This window comes from Delphinus delphis, chromosome 17, assembly GCF_949987515.2.
Source record: "Delphinus delphis chromosome 17, mDelDel1.2, whole genome shotgun sequence".
Classification (NCBI taxonomy): Eukaryota; Metazoa; Chordata; class Mammalia; order Artiodactyla; family Delphinidae; genus Delphinus; species Delphinus delphis.
The window spans coordinates 17908626-17923209 of NC_082699.1; the positions used below are offsets into that span (position 1 = coordinate 17908626).

At 36.8% G+C, this 14584-nt stretch overlaps 1 protein-coding gene across 2 annotated transcripts in view; it reads right to left on the reverse strand.

Annotated features, from left to right (window-relative positions):
* UBE2W (ubiquitin conjugating enzyme E2 W) overlaps positions 1 to 14584 on the reverse strand; it is a 76093-nt gene that overhangs the window by 7273 nt on the left and 54236 nt on the right. Inside the window, exons 4-5 of one of the 2 annotated variants that reach the window (XM_059994778.1) lie at positions 10498 to 10653; positions 7208 to 7283 (exon numbers count right to left, since the gene is read on the reverse strand). In XM_059994778.1, coding sequence (XP_059850761.1) covers positions 7208 to 7283; positions 10498 to 10653 — 232 coding nt within the window. Of the gene's footprint in view, positions 1 to 7207; positions 7284 to 9615; positions 10022 to 10497; positions 10654 to 14584 lie in introns of those variants that run through there. The other variant, XM_059994779.1, reaches the window with a different exon arrangement.

Below are 14584 nucleotides of genomic sequence, written 5' to 3' on the forward strand. Positions count from 1 at the left end.
GGGAATCACTAAGAAGCAAAACACTCGTTTGTTAACAGGAGGAACATAGTTTCCCAGCAATATGAAAAGGATTATTGGATACTAGGACTGGCTTCCAAAAAAAAAAGTTGGTAGAGTAAATCTATCTTGGATCAAGACAAATACAGGTCTATAAAAGGTGGTGAAAGAACACAATATGTTTAACCTCTTGGCTAAAGTATTTGTGGCAAAATTATGGCCTGAAAAAAAAAATCTCATAATAAACCACTTAAATTTTTTCTGGAACTACAGAAGAACCTACTAAAATTATACCCTCAAATATAATACATAAAATACCAGTTCCAAAGAGGTGACACCTACCATGGCTAACTTCACTGGGCTTCTGGGAAATGTGAATGAGAGAACTATATTAGAAGGTGGTCGTTCAATTTTCCCCAAAGTATAAAAACCATCACATTCTATTGGAAACCATCTCCCTGGATATTCCCAGGGAAAGAAGACTAGAAGAAAAGGAACATAGTAAGAGGTCAGTAGATAGGGATGCTACCTCCAAGAAACACAAAAATAAATCTTTACAGTTAAGTTTGTGTCTCAACAGTTTGGGAATTAGAAGTTTTCTTTCGATAAACTGATTCAAGAAAGATTACACAGTAGACAATAGAGTTGTTATCCCGCAGGAAACAAAGGGCAAAGACTTAGACTAGAGTGAAAGTCTGGACTCAGGAATTTAGAAAGTGGTTTTGTAACCCTAAAAGGTAGTACAAATAAAAAGGTTCAAAACTAACATAGGTAAACCTATGGACAGTTATTAGGCAGGGAGAAAAGGAGTTGGTTAATACTAGTCTGAGACAATTTTGGGTTCCTATCTCCTCATTTTCCTACAAGGAAATGTTCCAGCTGAATGGAACCAGAATGCAGTGTATAGTTTTATAAAAAATATTGCTCTACTCCTCCCCAAATTACCATCTCATCAGTCTACTGGACATAGTATTGAAACATTATGCCAATTTAGTTCTTATAAGCCTAGTTTTTCTGCAGCCCATACTCAGCAGCCGTCTTAAACTATATTGTTCAATTATCTATCACCTTAAGGAAACTGCTTCAGGAACCACAGATCTGTACTCCCAACTGTGAAAAGCAACCATTTATGAAACTAAGTCATATACGTTTAATATTGATCCCAGGAAACTGATGGGTATCATGAATGGACTCTAGCTGGCTATCTCACTGAAGTATTCTTGTGATCTCATAAAAAGATACTTTTCACCTTTTTAAAGAACAATTACGTGTTTTACGATACAGAACTCTGAAGTTCAAGCATTAATTTGTGCACTGAACTGGGTACAGATCTGTTTTCTAAGGAAGATTCTATACCTGGATCATTGGTGAATTCTTCAGCCTTTTGTATGCTGAGATGAGCTGTCTTATTCAAATACCTATTTTGGTTAGGCCTCTTGACTTTAACCCTATTCTCAGCTCAACTGATTTTCAAAGCATAGGGACCCCTACCTTAATCAGCAACACAGAATATCTGCATTCCAGTGCAGGAATGACCTTAATTCCTTAGTGAACAGAAACTATAAGAGAGCTCTGGACAACAGGTTGATAGTCAACTTCAAGTAACTAACAACAAGGACTATGTATTCACATACCAATGACTTTTTACACTTTAACAAGTTATTGCGTTCTAGAGAAGAATCTCAAAAGAAATGCAATATACGGTGTGATGTGTACAAAGACAGTAACAGTGGGGTAGCATGGCTGGCCTAATTTTCAAGGTATACTAATAATGTGGAAGATCACAAATTTATGCTCAGAGAGGCTTTCTTTCAAGAATCCAGCAGTGGTATCTGGCAGCTCAATTTTGGTGTGTCAGCTGAGTCCTTCTCTTCTAAAACCAGATCAACTCAATTTCAGATTTGTTGTTCTTCATTAATAATGCCTCCATCCTACATCCTGGAAGCCCCCTCTGAGGTACACAGATGTCACTCACTATCTGAACCAAAACCTCTCTTGCCTCTTTGATTACACCTGACAAACACTCTGACCCATGCTGACCCAAGTATGTCCGTCAGCACCACACAGAGGGGCTGTGGAGCTTGACATGAGGCCTACAATTCTGCTTGGTTTCTAGAAACTGAAATGTTAAGTGTTTCAGTGAGTTCTTCCAACTCCAAGCAAGTCTTTGTTCAGTCTCTGATCTTTTTGTTTAGCATTGCAGGTCACATCAGGATGCTACTCTGATCTTGTAATCCTTTCAGAATTAGATGATGGTAAGAAAATAACCAGAGTCTGTATTTCTTGGTAACTGGCATTAGTTATAAGGAGAACATAATCAATGAAGATCTTCTGGAACTAAAGGAGCTAAGCAGAAAAACATAAGCTGAAACTTCAAAAGTTCCAAAACAAAGCTAATGTGCTTCTGCTTAAATGAGTATGATTACCTTTTTTGGTAAGATTTTCCAAATTCAACTATAACACCGAGGTGGGCTATTTTTGATATTGTTTATAACTGTTATTGTGAAATGTATAAAGGAGAAGACAATATACACTACACAGCTGCAATGCTTTAGCTTTGTAAAGGTAAAGGAAGAGTCCCTGTACCCAGCCATCTGTATGACAGAGCGGGTGCTCCATCATCTCAAAGTATAACGAACACTAACTACCCTTCTTTGATTTCGTATGACACTCACTCATGGAGCAAAACCTTCCATTTAAGGGAGAATGCAGGAGAGGAATGATTCGGGCATATAGGATTCAACCAGGAGCCAAAAACACAGTGAGATAAGAACGGTCACTGTAAGGCAATGAACTGAGGAGGTTTTAAACAGGATTATCTGTAAACAAAAAAAATTTATCTGTACCTGGGACAGGAAACTAGAAAAGGATAGTCATGATTCAGTTGAATTACAATCAGGTGCCTTTTTAAAACGGCTAATTTGTATTGAGGGGGATACTTTTAATCTGTTTACTGGGAAAATGAATTCCTATATAAACCCTGTACTATTTTACATTATGTAAGAGGTTAATTTAGTTTGAAAAGCCTCTTTTCTTAGTACTTCTTGGCTAACTTGGGAGATGATCCACCTTTAAACTGTTAAAAGACTTCTACTTTAGTTATAAAAGTATGGCTTTCACAAGCAATAGATAAAAGCCATTAACTATGAAAAATAACTTCTACTATGAAGTATATTTTATTTTAAAGAATTTTTATATTTCCAGTTTTACTATGCAAGTTTTCTTATTCAAAAGCAGGCAATAAGGGACTTCCCTGGTGGTCCAGTGGTTAAAAATCCACCTTCCAATGCAGGGGACGCAGGTTTGATCTCTGGTTGGGGAACTAAGATCCCACATGCCGTGGGGCAACTAAGCCCACACACCACAAATGGAGAGAAGCCCACGTGATGCAATGAAGATCCCGCGCGCCGAAACTAAGACCCGACATAGCCAAAAATAAAAATAAATAAGTAAATAAATATTTTTTAAAAAAAGCAAGCAGTAAGAAATTCTGGAAGTATTCTTAAGTAAAGGCCTTCTGATAAGTCTTTTTGACTACACAAGGCAGCATTAGAGGGCTTAAGAGATGATTATCTTTTCGAAATTTCCCTACGGAAATTTCCCTAAGGAAGGGAAAAATGGGAATATACTAACAATGGGGTGGGATAGAGTGGCGAAGAGAACTGTACTTTCAAAATATACATATTGTAGGGGCTTCCCTGGTGGCGCAGTGGTTGAGGGTCTGCCTGCCAATGCAGGGGACGTGGGTTCGAGCCCTGGTCTGGGAGGATCCCACATGCCGCAGAGCAACTAGGCCCGTGAGCCACAACTACTGAGCCTGTGCGTCTGGAGCCTGTGCTCCACAACAAGAGAGGCTGCGATAGTGAGAGGCCCGCGCACCATGACGAAGGGTGGCCCCCGCTTGCCACAACTAGAGAAAGCCCTCGCACAGAAACGAAGACCCAACACAGCCATAAATAAACAAATTTAAAAAGAATAACAAGCCAAGCCAAGCTGTAGGATGTTATTAAAAAAAAAATACATATTTAAAAAATTCCATCACTCTAAGACAATTTCTTCTCAAGTTTAACAAAAAGACTTAAAAGTGGTTTAAAAACACTGTGGAAAAGACAATTGGGGAATTTTTCTATTATTAGTGAGGTTGGGTCTGAAATAGAATGACTACTATCTTGGCAACTTTGACATTTTAAAAAATGTTTGATTTAGTTGTATCTGTCAACATTCTTGCTTGACTAATCTTAATTTTTGATGAATTTAAGAACTTATTATGCAAAGGTAAAGGGGACTGTGACACTCAAGGAATGTTTTTTCTTTTTGAAAAGGTTCTTTGTAAAGGCACAGAGCGAAGAGACAGCTTAGTATTTAGTCCTAAAAGGCAAGACGATGTGCAAGAATGAGAAGCCAGAAATGTAAACTGAAGGAAACGGCCAATTAATTCAAGTAGGATCTTGTTTAGTTTTAGTGGACCTTCAGTATTCAGAAAGCATTCCCATGGGAAACCTGTCCTTTTATATTTAAGAATCCCTGAAACAGTAGTTATCAAGTGACCAGCTATATCAGAATTATTGGGGATATCTTAAAAAGTGAAACAAAACCAGCATTCTGGTACAGTAATAAAGTTGATCAGATTCCTTAAAGGAGGGAGTAATCAACAAGGCTTTGGTGAAAGAGTTCCCAAGAAGAGTGGAAGGAGTCCTTCCAGGCAAATAGCACACATGGAAACAACAGAGGATAAGGAATAGAGTGCCTATCATAAATAACGCTCCGTGGAACATTTCATGCATCAAACAATTTTGTATTAAAGATGATTTTCCAAGGATGGATTCTCAGAAGTTTAGTAACTGAGACAAAAGGTTCAGTCTTGAACTTCAAGCTTGTTAAATATCGCTGAACTGCTAAATACTGCTGAACTGCTGTTTCCTTAAAGGATTACACTAACTTGCTATACCACCAGCAAATATGAAAACAGTTTTTTGTCTTTTGTTTTGTTTTGTTTTTTGCCATGGGGCATGCAGAGATCTTAGTTCCCTGACCAGAGGTCAAACCCGTGTCCCCTGCAGTAGAAGCACGGAACCTTAACCACTGGACCACGGGGGATGTCCCCTGAAAACACTGTTTTAGTCTACCCTTTATTCTCCTCCTCCAACACTGCATTCATTTTATAAAACTCTGCCAATTCAATAAGTTTCAGAATATTAAATCTGTCATTATTTTACTGTGTTGAACTTTTTTGCCCACGTTTGTAATTAATTTATTCTTAAGCAACTATTATAAATGGTCTTTATTTTTAATCAAGCTACGTCTTTCACAATTTTATTTTTTTAACTTTATATCGACTGTGATTTGAGGTTTTTCCGTGCTTTTTTTCTTTTAATTTATTTATTTTATTTATTTAGTTTTGGCTGCGTTGCGTCTTTGTTGCTGCACGCGGGCTTTCTCTAGTTGCAGCGAGCAGGGACTACTCTTCGTTGCGGTGCGCGGGCTTCTCACTGTGGTGGCTTCTCTTGTTCCAGAACACGGGGTCTAGCCGTGCGGGCTTCAGTAGTTTTGGCACACAGGCTCTAGAGCACAGGCTCAGTAGTTGTGGTGCACGGGCTTAGCTGCTCCACGGCATGTGGGATCTTCCAGACCAGGGCTTGAACCCATATCCCCTGCAATGGCAGGCGGATTCTTAACCACTGTGCCACCAGGGAAGCCCTCCATGCTTTTATATGAGATTTAAATTTTCATATATCTAAATGTTTAATTTGTGATTCCTTTTAAGTTCAGAAATTCTTTCTTCCTTCCTCCAGAGTTGATACCTAACTTTTTAAAACATACTTTTTCTATCGTTGTATTTTTTAAATGCTTATTAATTCAATCCAAAGAAATATTTTCTATATGAGGTTAAAAGGATTACTTACTACTAAATAATTTTTCCTTCTCATTTATTTGTGACACACTATTTATCACATATTCAAATCTAACATACAGAAAGGCCTAGAAAAGAGTAATTCTAATTAATTAATTTATTCGTTTATTTTTGGCTGCATTGGGTCTTTGTTGCTGCGCATAGGCTTCCTCTACTTGTGGCGAGCAAGGGCTACTCTTTGAGGCGGTGCGCGGGCTTCTCACTGAGGTGGCTTCTCTTGTTGCGGACCATGGGCTCTAGGCACGCTGGCTTCAGTAGTTGTGGCATGTGGGCTCAGTAGTTGTGGCTCGCGGGCTCTAGAGCGCAGGCTCAGTAGTTGTGGCATATGGGCTTCACTGCTCTGCGGCATGTGGGATCTTCCCGGACCAGGGCCTGAACCCATGTCTCCTGCGTTGGCAAGTGGATTCTTAACCACTGCGCCACCAGGGAAGCCCGAAAAGAGTAATTCTATTTCAATGTCTATTCTTGCATTATTATCTTTTGGTGTTTGGTAGACATATCCTCCTTCATTATCCTTTAATTCAAAATTCAAACTGCTCTTCTCATCTTTCTTCCAAACCTTAAAAGCACCCACTCTATCATTCTACTGAATTACATTGAACCAATAATTTGTAAAGAATATACATTTTTATAATACTTCAAAAATAATTTTTATAAATAATTTTATGGTTTCTCATGAATGTAAACCTTCTGTTCCTAATTTCAAATACCTCTTTGAGGAAGCAGTAGTCAGCTTAGAAAAGATGCTAGCAGCCTTCAATTATTAAGCTACCATTACCCAACAGAAACAATAGAAATTAAATTATTAAACATAATGTATTCATAAAGCTACAATCAGTAGAACCTCAAATGTTTTCAGGAATAACTGTTAGAATAGGAAGAGCTTTCTTTAAGTTAACGGGCCATCTCTAACAATGTGATCCTCCACCCTAACAACAGTACCATAACTAAATGAGTACACAAGGCGTCATAACTTCTATATCAAGTAACAGGTTTCCCAATAGGCTAGTTCTGATTTGACTTAATATTATTAAGGACTTCTGTTCTGCAATACAATGGTAGAGCAGAATGTTAAAGCGATTTTAGATTTTACTTGTATGATGGCCATGATTTTATGTGCCCCATTAAAAATCTAGTCTAACTTATCCATAAAATATCTTAAACTATTTTAAAGATTCATCTCCATATTACAAAAGTACAACATCAGTTATATAATCTCTCTTTTTCCCAAGCAAGCATATATATAATCTTTCAAATCAAAATACTGAGAAGTTATCATTCTAAAATAAAACTGCTTACCATGATACCACCATTTTGTTTTCTTTGGATTCTTGTTACATGTTCGAACATAAAAAGAATTATCTGGTGGTCGTCTCTGAAACCAAAAAGAATTTAAATAGATAAGAAGTTGTAAAACAGGAAAACATGAGGGGGAGATAGTTTTAATAAAAGCTCTAGCAAAAATATTACAGAATGCATAAGAAACAAAATAAATGCAGATGTCATAACTGAAAAAATAATATATTCCAGGCAATGTAACCTCTTGACACTGAACTTGTTAAAAAAAAAAAAAAAGGTGTGCATATGTGGTTTGGGTTAGGTTCCAATGGGATTACTAGACAATGACTATCAACCTAAAGTGGCAGCATTATGTTGTAAAGAATTTTGGTTTCATTTATCTTACCTCCCTAGAAATAATTTAATAATTACTTTTGTGAGCTAATCAAAACTCTACCTAACTAGGTTTGTCTGAGAAACCCTAGCAACTTATAATCCTCCACAAGGGATTATTGTTTTCCTGTAAACAAGTATCATCAAGGAGAGACCAAAGGATTCGGTTTCCAAAATGTATGTAAGAGGCAAAGGGGGGAAAAGACACATTAGCATTTCTGCAATACATACGCCCTGACTAGAACAATATTAGAAGCATACGGCAGCTCTGCAAGGAGTTACATCAGAAATAGCTGTAACTACAACTAACAACACTGAAGACAGGTTATGAAAGAATTTTCTTGAAAACTGTTGGATGTTGATCAGACACAAGAAATATGTGCCTCTCTACAAAGATTTGGAAACATGTCAAATTTGTATTAACGCCACTGAGGGCAGGTTAGTAGATAATATGATAGGTCCAACCAAATAGCAATGGTGAACAGGACTACCTAGGTAGCAGGAAGGAAAACTGACAGTCCACTTGGCACTTCCTAAAATTCATGTACATAACTATGATCTAACTCTTATGAGATAATAATAACAGTCATTTAACAGAAAGGAAGAGAAGAACATAAGACACTAAACAACTATACCAAGATTACCCTGTTTATACAGTTAGAGAAAATTCCTGAAAAATTATCATGAAATTATATGTCTACTTTAAAGAATAGATGATCTGCTATTGTTTGTCCTGTAAAGTCATAACCTGTGTTCATGTGGAATAAACTGCTACTACTGTAACAAACAATAAACTCATCTATTTATCAGAACCCAATCTTCAAAAAACAAGTTTCTTTTTGTGAAAAAAGAAACTGGAACGAAAGAGTTATGACTAAAAAATGCCTACAGTTAAATTAAAATTTGTATTCAGGGAGTTGACTACTCTCTGAATACAACGGAAAGTGAAACTCACGGAACCATGTCCACCACAGAATAAAATTCACCTGTTTTAATAGAACAGCTTTCGGCGAATATTTAAAAGACTTTTTAAAGCCTATTTGGTGCTAGATTCCCCTCAGTGCCAAAACACGTTTCCTCTTCTTCTTAGTAATCTAGTACTTAGCACAGTAACAACAGCACATAGCAGGTACTTAATAATGTCTGAATTTTATCATTTTCCACAAAACTAATGCTGCCAGAATTCTGACTTCTAGATTATTGTTTTGGTTGAATAAATTATAATTACATTTATATTATATAATATAGTTTATCAATAATTTAAATGGAATGATTAGTCTTATACCAACTACGCAAGAAACACTAACAGCAGACAACTAGAATGTGAGGGGAAAGATGAGGGTTAGAAAAGGATGAAGGAGTTAGAGAACGTAATAATTTTCTAGCTTTTAACAGGAAATCATTACCTTTAAATGTAAACAAAGCTAGTAATCAAAAGGCACATGTAAGGGCTATGCGCAGACACCACTCGTGTTAATCTTAACTTCTCTTATTAAACCCTAGAGTTACTGCCTCATCTTTCTATAGACATTAAGAGAAGCCCCTTGATTGGAAACTGCTCTGTGCCACACCTGCAGGTTCAGAGCCTGTATGTGCGGTGGAGGTGGAGATAGAGGAGAAAACATGGAAGCAATAAATGAATGAAACTTGTTTCCAAGCCTTTGGGATTAACAAAAGCACAAGTGTGGCCTAAAATGCAGCTCAGAAAAGCTAACAACAGGGAGGAAACTCAAGTTAACAGGTGATACTAACGTTAGATAACATGTACTCTATTTCATCTATTCTAAGATGTACATTTTTTTCTTAATATTCCTAAATGGGGATACATGTGTTTCAACTAATGGTGTATCACAGTTTAACTGCCAGAAGTTTCATTCTTCCTCTTGTACATAACATTGCATATTAAGGGCTCTTATGCTACAGTTAAAAAATACATATACAATTTAACCCATTATTTCCCATTCTTATTTGAACAAAAAAATTTTCTTTTAAACCTAACACCAAGAAACCTCTTATGGAACTAACACTCCAAGAAACTTACTTTGCAAACAAGTGGCTTAGAGTGTTTCAAAATCTAGATAACCTACCATTTAAAAATGAAATACTATCTAAATGTTTTCTAAATATTAATTTAATAAAAATGACAGTTGAATTTGGAGAAGAAAAAAAACCTGCTAAAATAAATGAATAACCCCACAGCTCCCTAATCTCTAAGGTAAATTCGGTTTTTCCTTTAAAGAGAATACAAAAGGAAACCCCCATGGAGAAGAGATGCTTTAAAACCTCTCAAGCAGGAATGACAAGACACTAACCCTCAAGCAGGAATGACAAGAGGGCCAGAAACACAGAGAGGATTTAGATACTTTAAAAGGGTATTCTAAATTTAACTCACATGGTTTTTCTTTCTGGTCTTTTCCTCCCTTTCTCCATCAGACACAGAATCTGTAGATTAGTAAAGGAGAATAAGAGGAAAAGTCCTGAAAATTCTACTGGTAATCTAGTCCTCCTTCTACCTAGGCTTTATGATAGGAGAGCTCTGGTTCCTGGGAAATCCCCTAAAAGAGACTGATAGGGTGGAAGCCAGCAGAGGGGAGAAGGGAGCCATAATGCTTATTCCTGGGTCTTTCCACTGTGAAATCTAGAAACAATAATTTCTTGTACACTTTTGCCCTGTGCATGCTTACAGAAATAAAATTCAGATTATTTAAGAACATCTGCAGAAATTTCCTGTTTAAGAAATATGAAACAATGTCTGACTTCTATTATCAAATTATTTGCCAATCTATTACTAAAACGTTCCCTATAACTTCATAATAGAAAGCATTAAGTCTCTTCTTCAAATAAATTATATATTAAAATAGCTTCTCTACCCAAACTAAAAGAAGAACTATACCTGGAATAATTCTGAAAAGTCCTACCTTTTCTTTGCAGCTGGAAAGCATGCTAATAATGCTAAGACAAACTGATTGGACTGAGAGCGCTGGGGACCAGTCTTCTGTTAGAATGGATAAACAGATATGACCATTGCTATAAACATGAGGATGAACAGGAATATTTTCACCAGTAAACATGACCTAAGAAAGAACAAAATTCCATTAATACTCAAATATTCTATGTTACCGAAAAATAAAATATTCTCCAGGTAAGTTAATATTTTAAAAACCAAATTAAAAACAAATAAAATCAATGCCAGGAACAAGATAAACAACTGCTTTATTCTTATCAATTCAATAAGTACTGGTTTCACTACTATGAATGACCATGTCGTAGGAAAAGAATCCAGATTACCTATTTTATATTTCAGATATTTTTCACAAATTCCTTTTAAAATTTTCTAAATTACCATGTATTTTTAGACTAGTGAAAGACAACTATATTTACAAGAATGGTTTTTCAAACTACTCATTGTTCTCTGCATACACAAATCAAATACACTAAAATTTCAAACGAAAGTATTCAACTTTAGGACAGTATGAATTACATGCCATAGGAACACCACTTCCACCTATAACAATGTTATTACCCAAGGTGTTATATGCAAAAGGAAATGACTGCTACATCTTCCACCTCCTCTAAATTCACACTTGCATTTATGATGGGCACAAACTGCCACTTACTAATCAGCAAATATCTATGTGCTTATAGATGAAAAAACAAAGCTTGAATGAATCTCCCAATTACTTGCTGTTTTGTCTCTGCCTTTTCTTTTACTCAGTTCTTCTACGTTTTCCCCTTTCTCCATGTTGCCTCAGCACTGATTTGAAAGGTAGTATTTCCTTCCTTTGCCCTAATAATTCAATGTCTTAATAATACTGTTTCTTAAACATATCTACCTAAGCATCTGAATAGGCAGGAGAGTAAATTCATACATCCTGAGGAATCTGTACGCATAGCCCATAATAGGTCAAAGTAAAAGTCTCATATTTAAGAATGCTTAGATATATGTTAGTTCATAATAAATTATTTATTTTGATATAAAAATTAATCTGTCAATCTTTTAAGTGAATTTTATACTGCAGTATAATATATAATTTTTATTGTTGCTTAGGAGTAATTCCTATTTCCTGATCTGGCCCTTAAAAAAAAAGAAAATCACCTGGAGAGCTGGTTAAAAATACAAATTCAAGAGCCCCACTTTCCCAGATTCTGATTCACTAGGTATGATGGCATTTTTATAAAACTCATCAAATATAAACCAATAGTTCCCAAACTAGGCTTACAGTAAGTATATCTCAGCCCTGCAAATTACCTCATACTCAGATATAGCGGAATCTTAGTAAGGAGAAACCCTACCTTAAGTGATGACAAACTGATGAAATATATTGCTCTAGGACTAAGCCCTCTTTTTTCCTTTATAGAGCAGAAGACAGCCAGTGAAATAAGGGTGGCCATATTTTAATATGTGATATGCTATGGGAAATTACCATAAGCTAGGTTTTGCTTTTATTTTTAAATTTCTACCTACATATCTGGTTTTATTACAATTTTACAAATATTTACATTAACAAAGAAAGCACTCTTTCATAGAAGTAGGAATTCTCAAATATACTGCTAACATATGGGCCTCATTTCCTTGGCTGAAGCTAATATAAGACAGGAAGAGCAATTTTTTCTCAAAGGAATGACTTCATATACTTGTGTTTCTTTCTTTCTTTTTTTTTTTCTTTAAATTTTGGTGATCCACCCTCCATTCCCATGAAAAGAGAGCTAAAGTAAAGTTGAAAATTAAAAGTAAAGTCTTAAAACAAGAGATATCAAGTGATTTGTCCTGCCCAATTGTAGAAGACCCCCTGAAAGACTTGGGCACAGCTCTGTTTGAAGTATCATTTATCTCAATTATATCTATCAGAATTAGTGCCTTTTTCAAAATGTGCTGCTCTGCAAAGGGAAATGACTGCTTAAAGCTCTTGCAGCTCCATGAGTCCATCCACAATTATTTTAAAATTAATTTTTTAATAAATGTGAACTACAGTTTATTATATTATATGCATTTGATATTCCCACAATGTGTTGTGGATGTCTAGAGTGGGAGTTTACAAATCTCACAGGATATGCATCTGCTTTGGGGTGTTCTTTTTTTTTTTTTTTTTTTGCGGTACGCGGGCCTCTCACTGTTGTGGCCTCTCCCGTTGCGGAGCACAGGCTCCAGAAGCGCAGGCTCAGCGGCCATGGCTGCCGCTCCACGGCACGTGGGATCCTCTCGGACCGGGGCACGAACCCGTATCCCCTGCATCGGCAGGCGGACTCTCAACCACTGCGCCACCAGGGAAGCCCTGGGGTGTTCATTCTGCCACAAAATGCCATTTGACTAATAGGATATTTTCATGAAGAACACAGCAGTGCCCATTACTCCCTGGCCACAATTATTTTTAAAGGCTATTTCTTTTCCAGTAAGGTCTTTTTGAAAACAAGTCATGTAGAACAGTGCTCTGGTACCAAAAAAGTAAGAACTGCCAAGTTATTTCCTTTGGCACAAATGAAGCAATGTATCAACAACCATCAAGGAAAATACACAGACAGCCAACCAAAAGGTTATCACGAGATGCTTTGACTAGCCAATTCACAAAGCAGAAGGAAAGCAGTATTCTTTTTGGAGAGAAATGATTATAAACTAAATCACTCGGTCTGAGAGCCAAGAAGTATGCATGAATCAAAAGTAAAGGAGGAGAGAAGAGAAAGAAAGGGGATGGGGAGCAGTGGAAGACACCTATGGCACAAGCAGCAGACATTCTATAAGCAGAGAAGAGAGCCAGAAATCAAGGAGAAAGAAACAGTTTTGAAGTTTGAGGGGACTGAAATAAAAATAAATTAGACCTTACTAATACTTAAAATAAATTAGATCTTAATAATGCTTAAAAAAAAAAAAAAAGCAGGGGCTTTTAAACCTGCTGCATTCAGGGCAAATTCAACAAGCCTAAAACTTCTAGCAACCAAAAACAGGGGAACTAACTTGTTGTACATGGTACAGGTAACCCCTAGAACCCAACCTGGCAGATAGAGAATTTTAGAAGTTTGTCTAAACATGGACAGGCTCCATCCAGGATTTCCTGAATTCCATTCAGGAATTCAGATGAATTCCTGAAATATAAGAAAAAACTTTTTTCAACAGTTTATTCACGTAAAAGACTGGTAAGTAGTCTGCACAGACAGTTTTGATGCAAACTTTGCTATTCTGGTTCTCTGCATGTGACAGAAGAGTAACCAACGCTGAATTTCTTCAAGACTACACTCTTTTTAAAAAAATAATAAATTTATTTATTTCTTTTTGGCTGTGTTGGGTCTTTGTTGCCGCACGCAGGCTTTCTCTAGTTGCAGCAAGCCAGGGCTATTCTTTGTTGTGGTGTGTGGGCTTCTCGTTGAGGTGGCTTCTCTTGTTGCGGAGCACGGGGCTTCAGTAGTTGTGGCACGCGGGCTCAGTAGCTGTGTCTCGTGGGTTCTAGAATGCAGGCTCAGTAGTTGTGGCGCACGGGCTTAGTTGCTCCACGGCATGTGGGGTCTTCCTAGACCAGGGCTCGAACCCGTGTCCCCTGCATCGGCAGGCAGATTCTTAACCACTGCGCCACCAGGGGAGTCCCAAGACCACACTCGTAACTATCCTTGTTTATTTAATATGCAGTACAAGCCAGAGGAGGGAATGCACATTTCACGTTTTTTAATACAGCCAAGTAGGCTCTGAAAACTTAAAAGACTTTAAGCTGTTTCCAGAGTTCAAAAACCTTTCTGGGGGGGAATCGCAAATAGCTGATAAACTATCTAAAACAGATATGACAATATAACTGAGTACGATGAATTTGAAACCAAAGGGAATAATTTTGCTAATTAATTTTTTAAACAATTTATTCAGATTCAAAGTAGTCACATAGATTGAACAGCGACCGGAGACTGCACACATTCCCCACTGCATAAACCATACTGAGTAAAATGGAATTACAGGTTTTTAATAACAAGCTATTAAATGGAAAAAAAGTCACAATTTTAGAAAGGATGTTAAATCTAATGCATGTG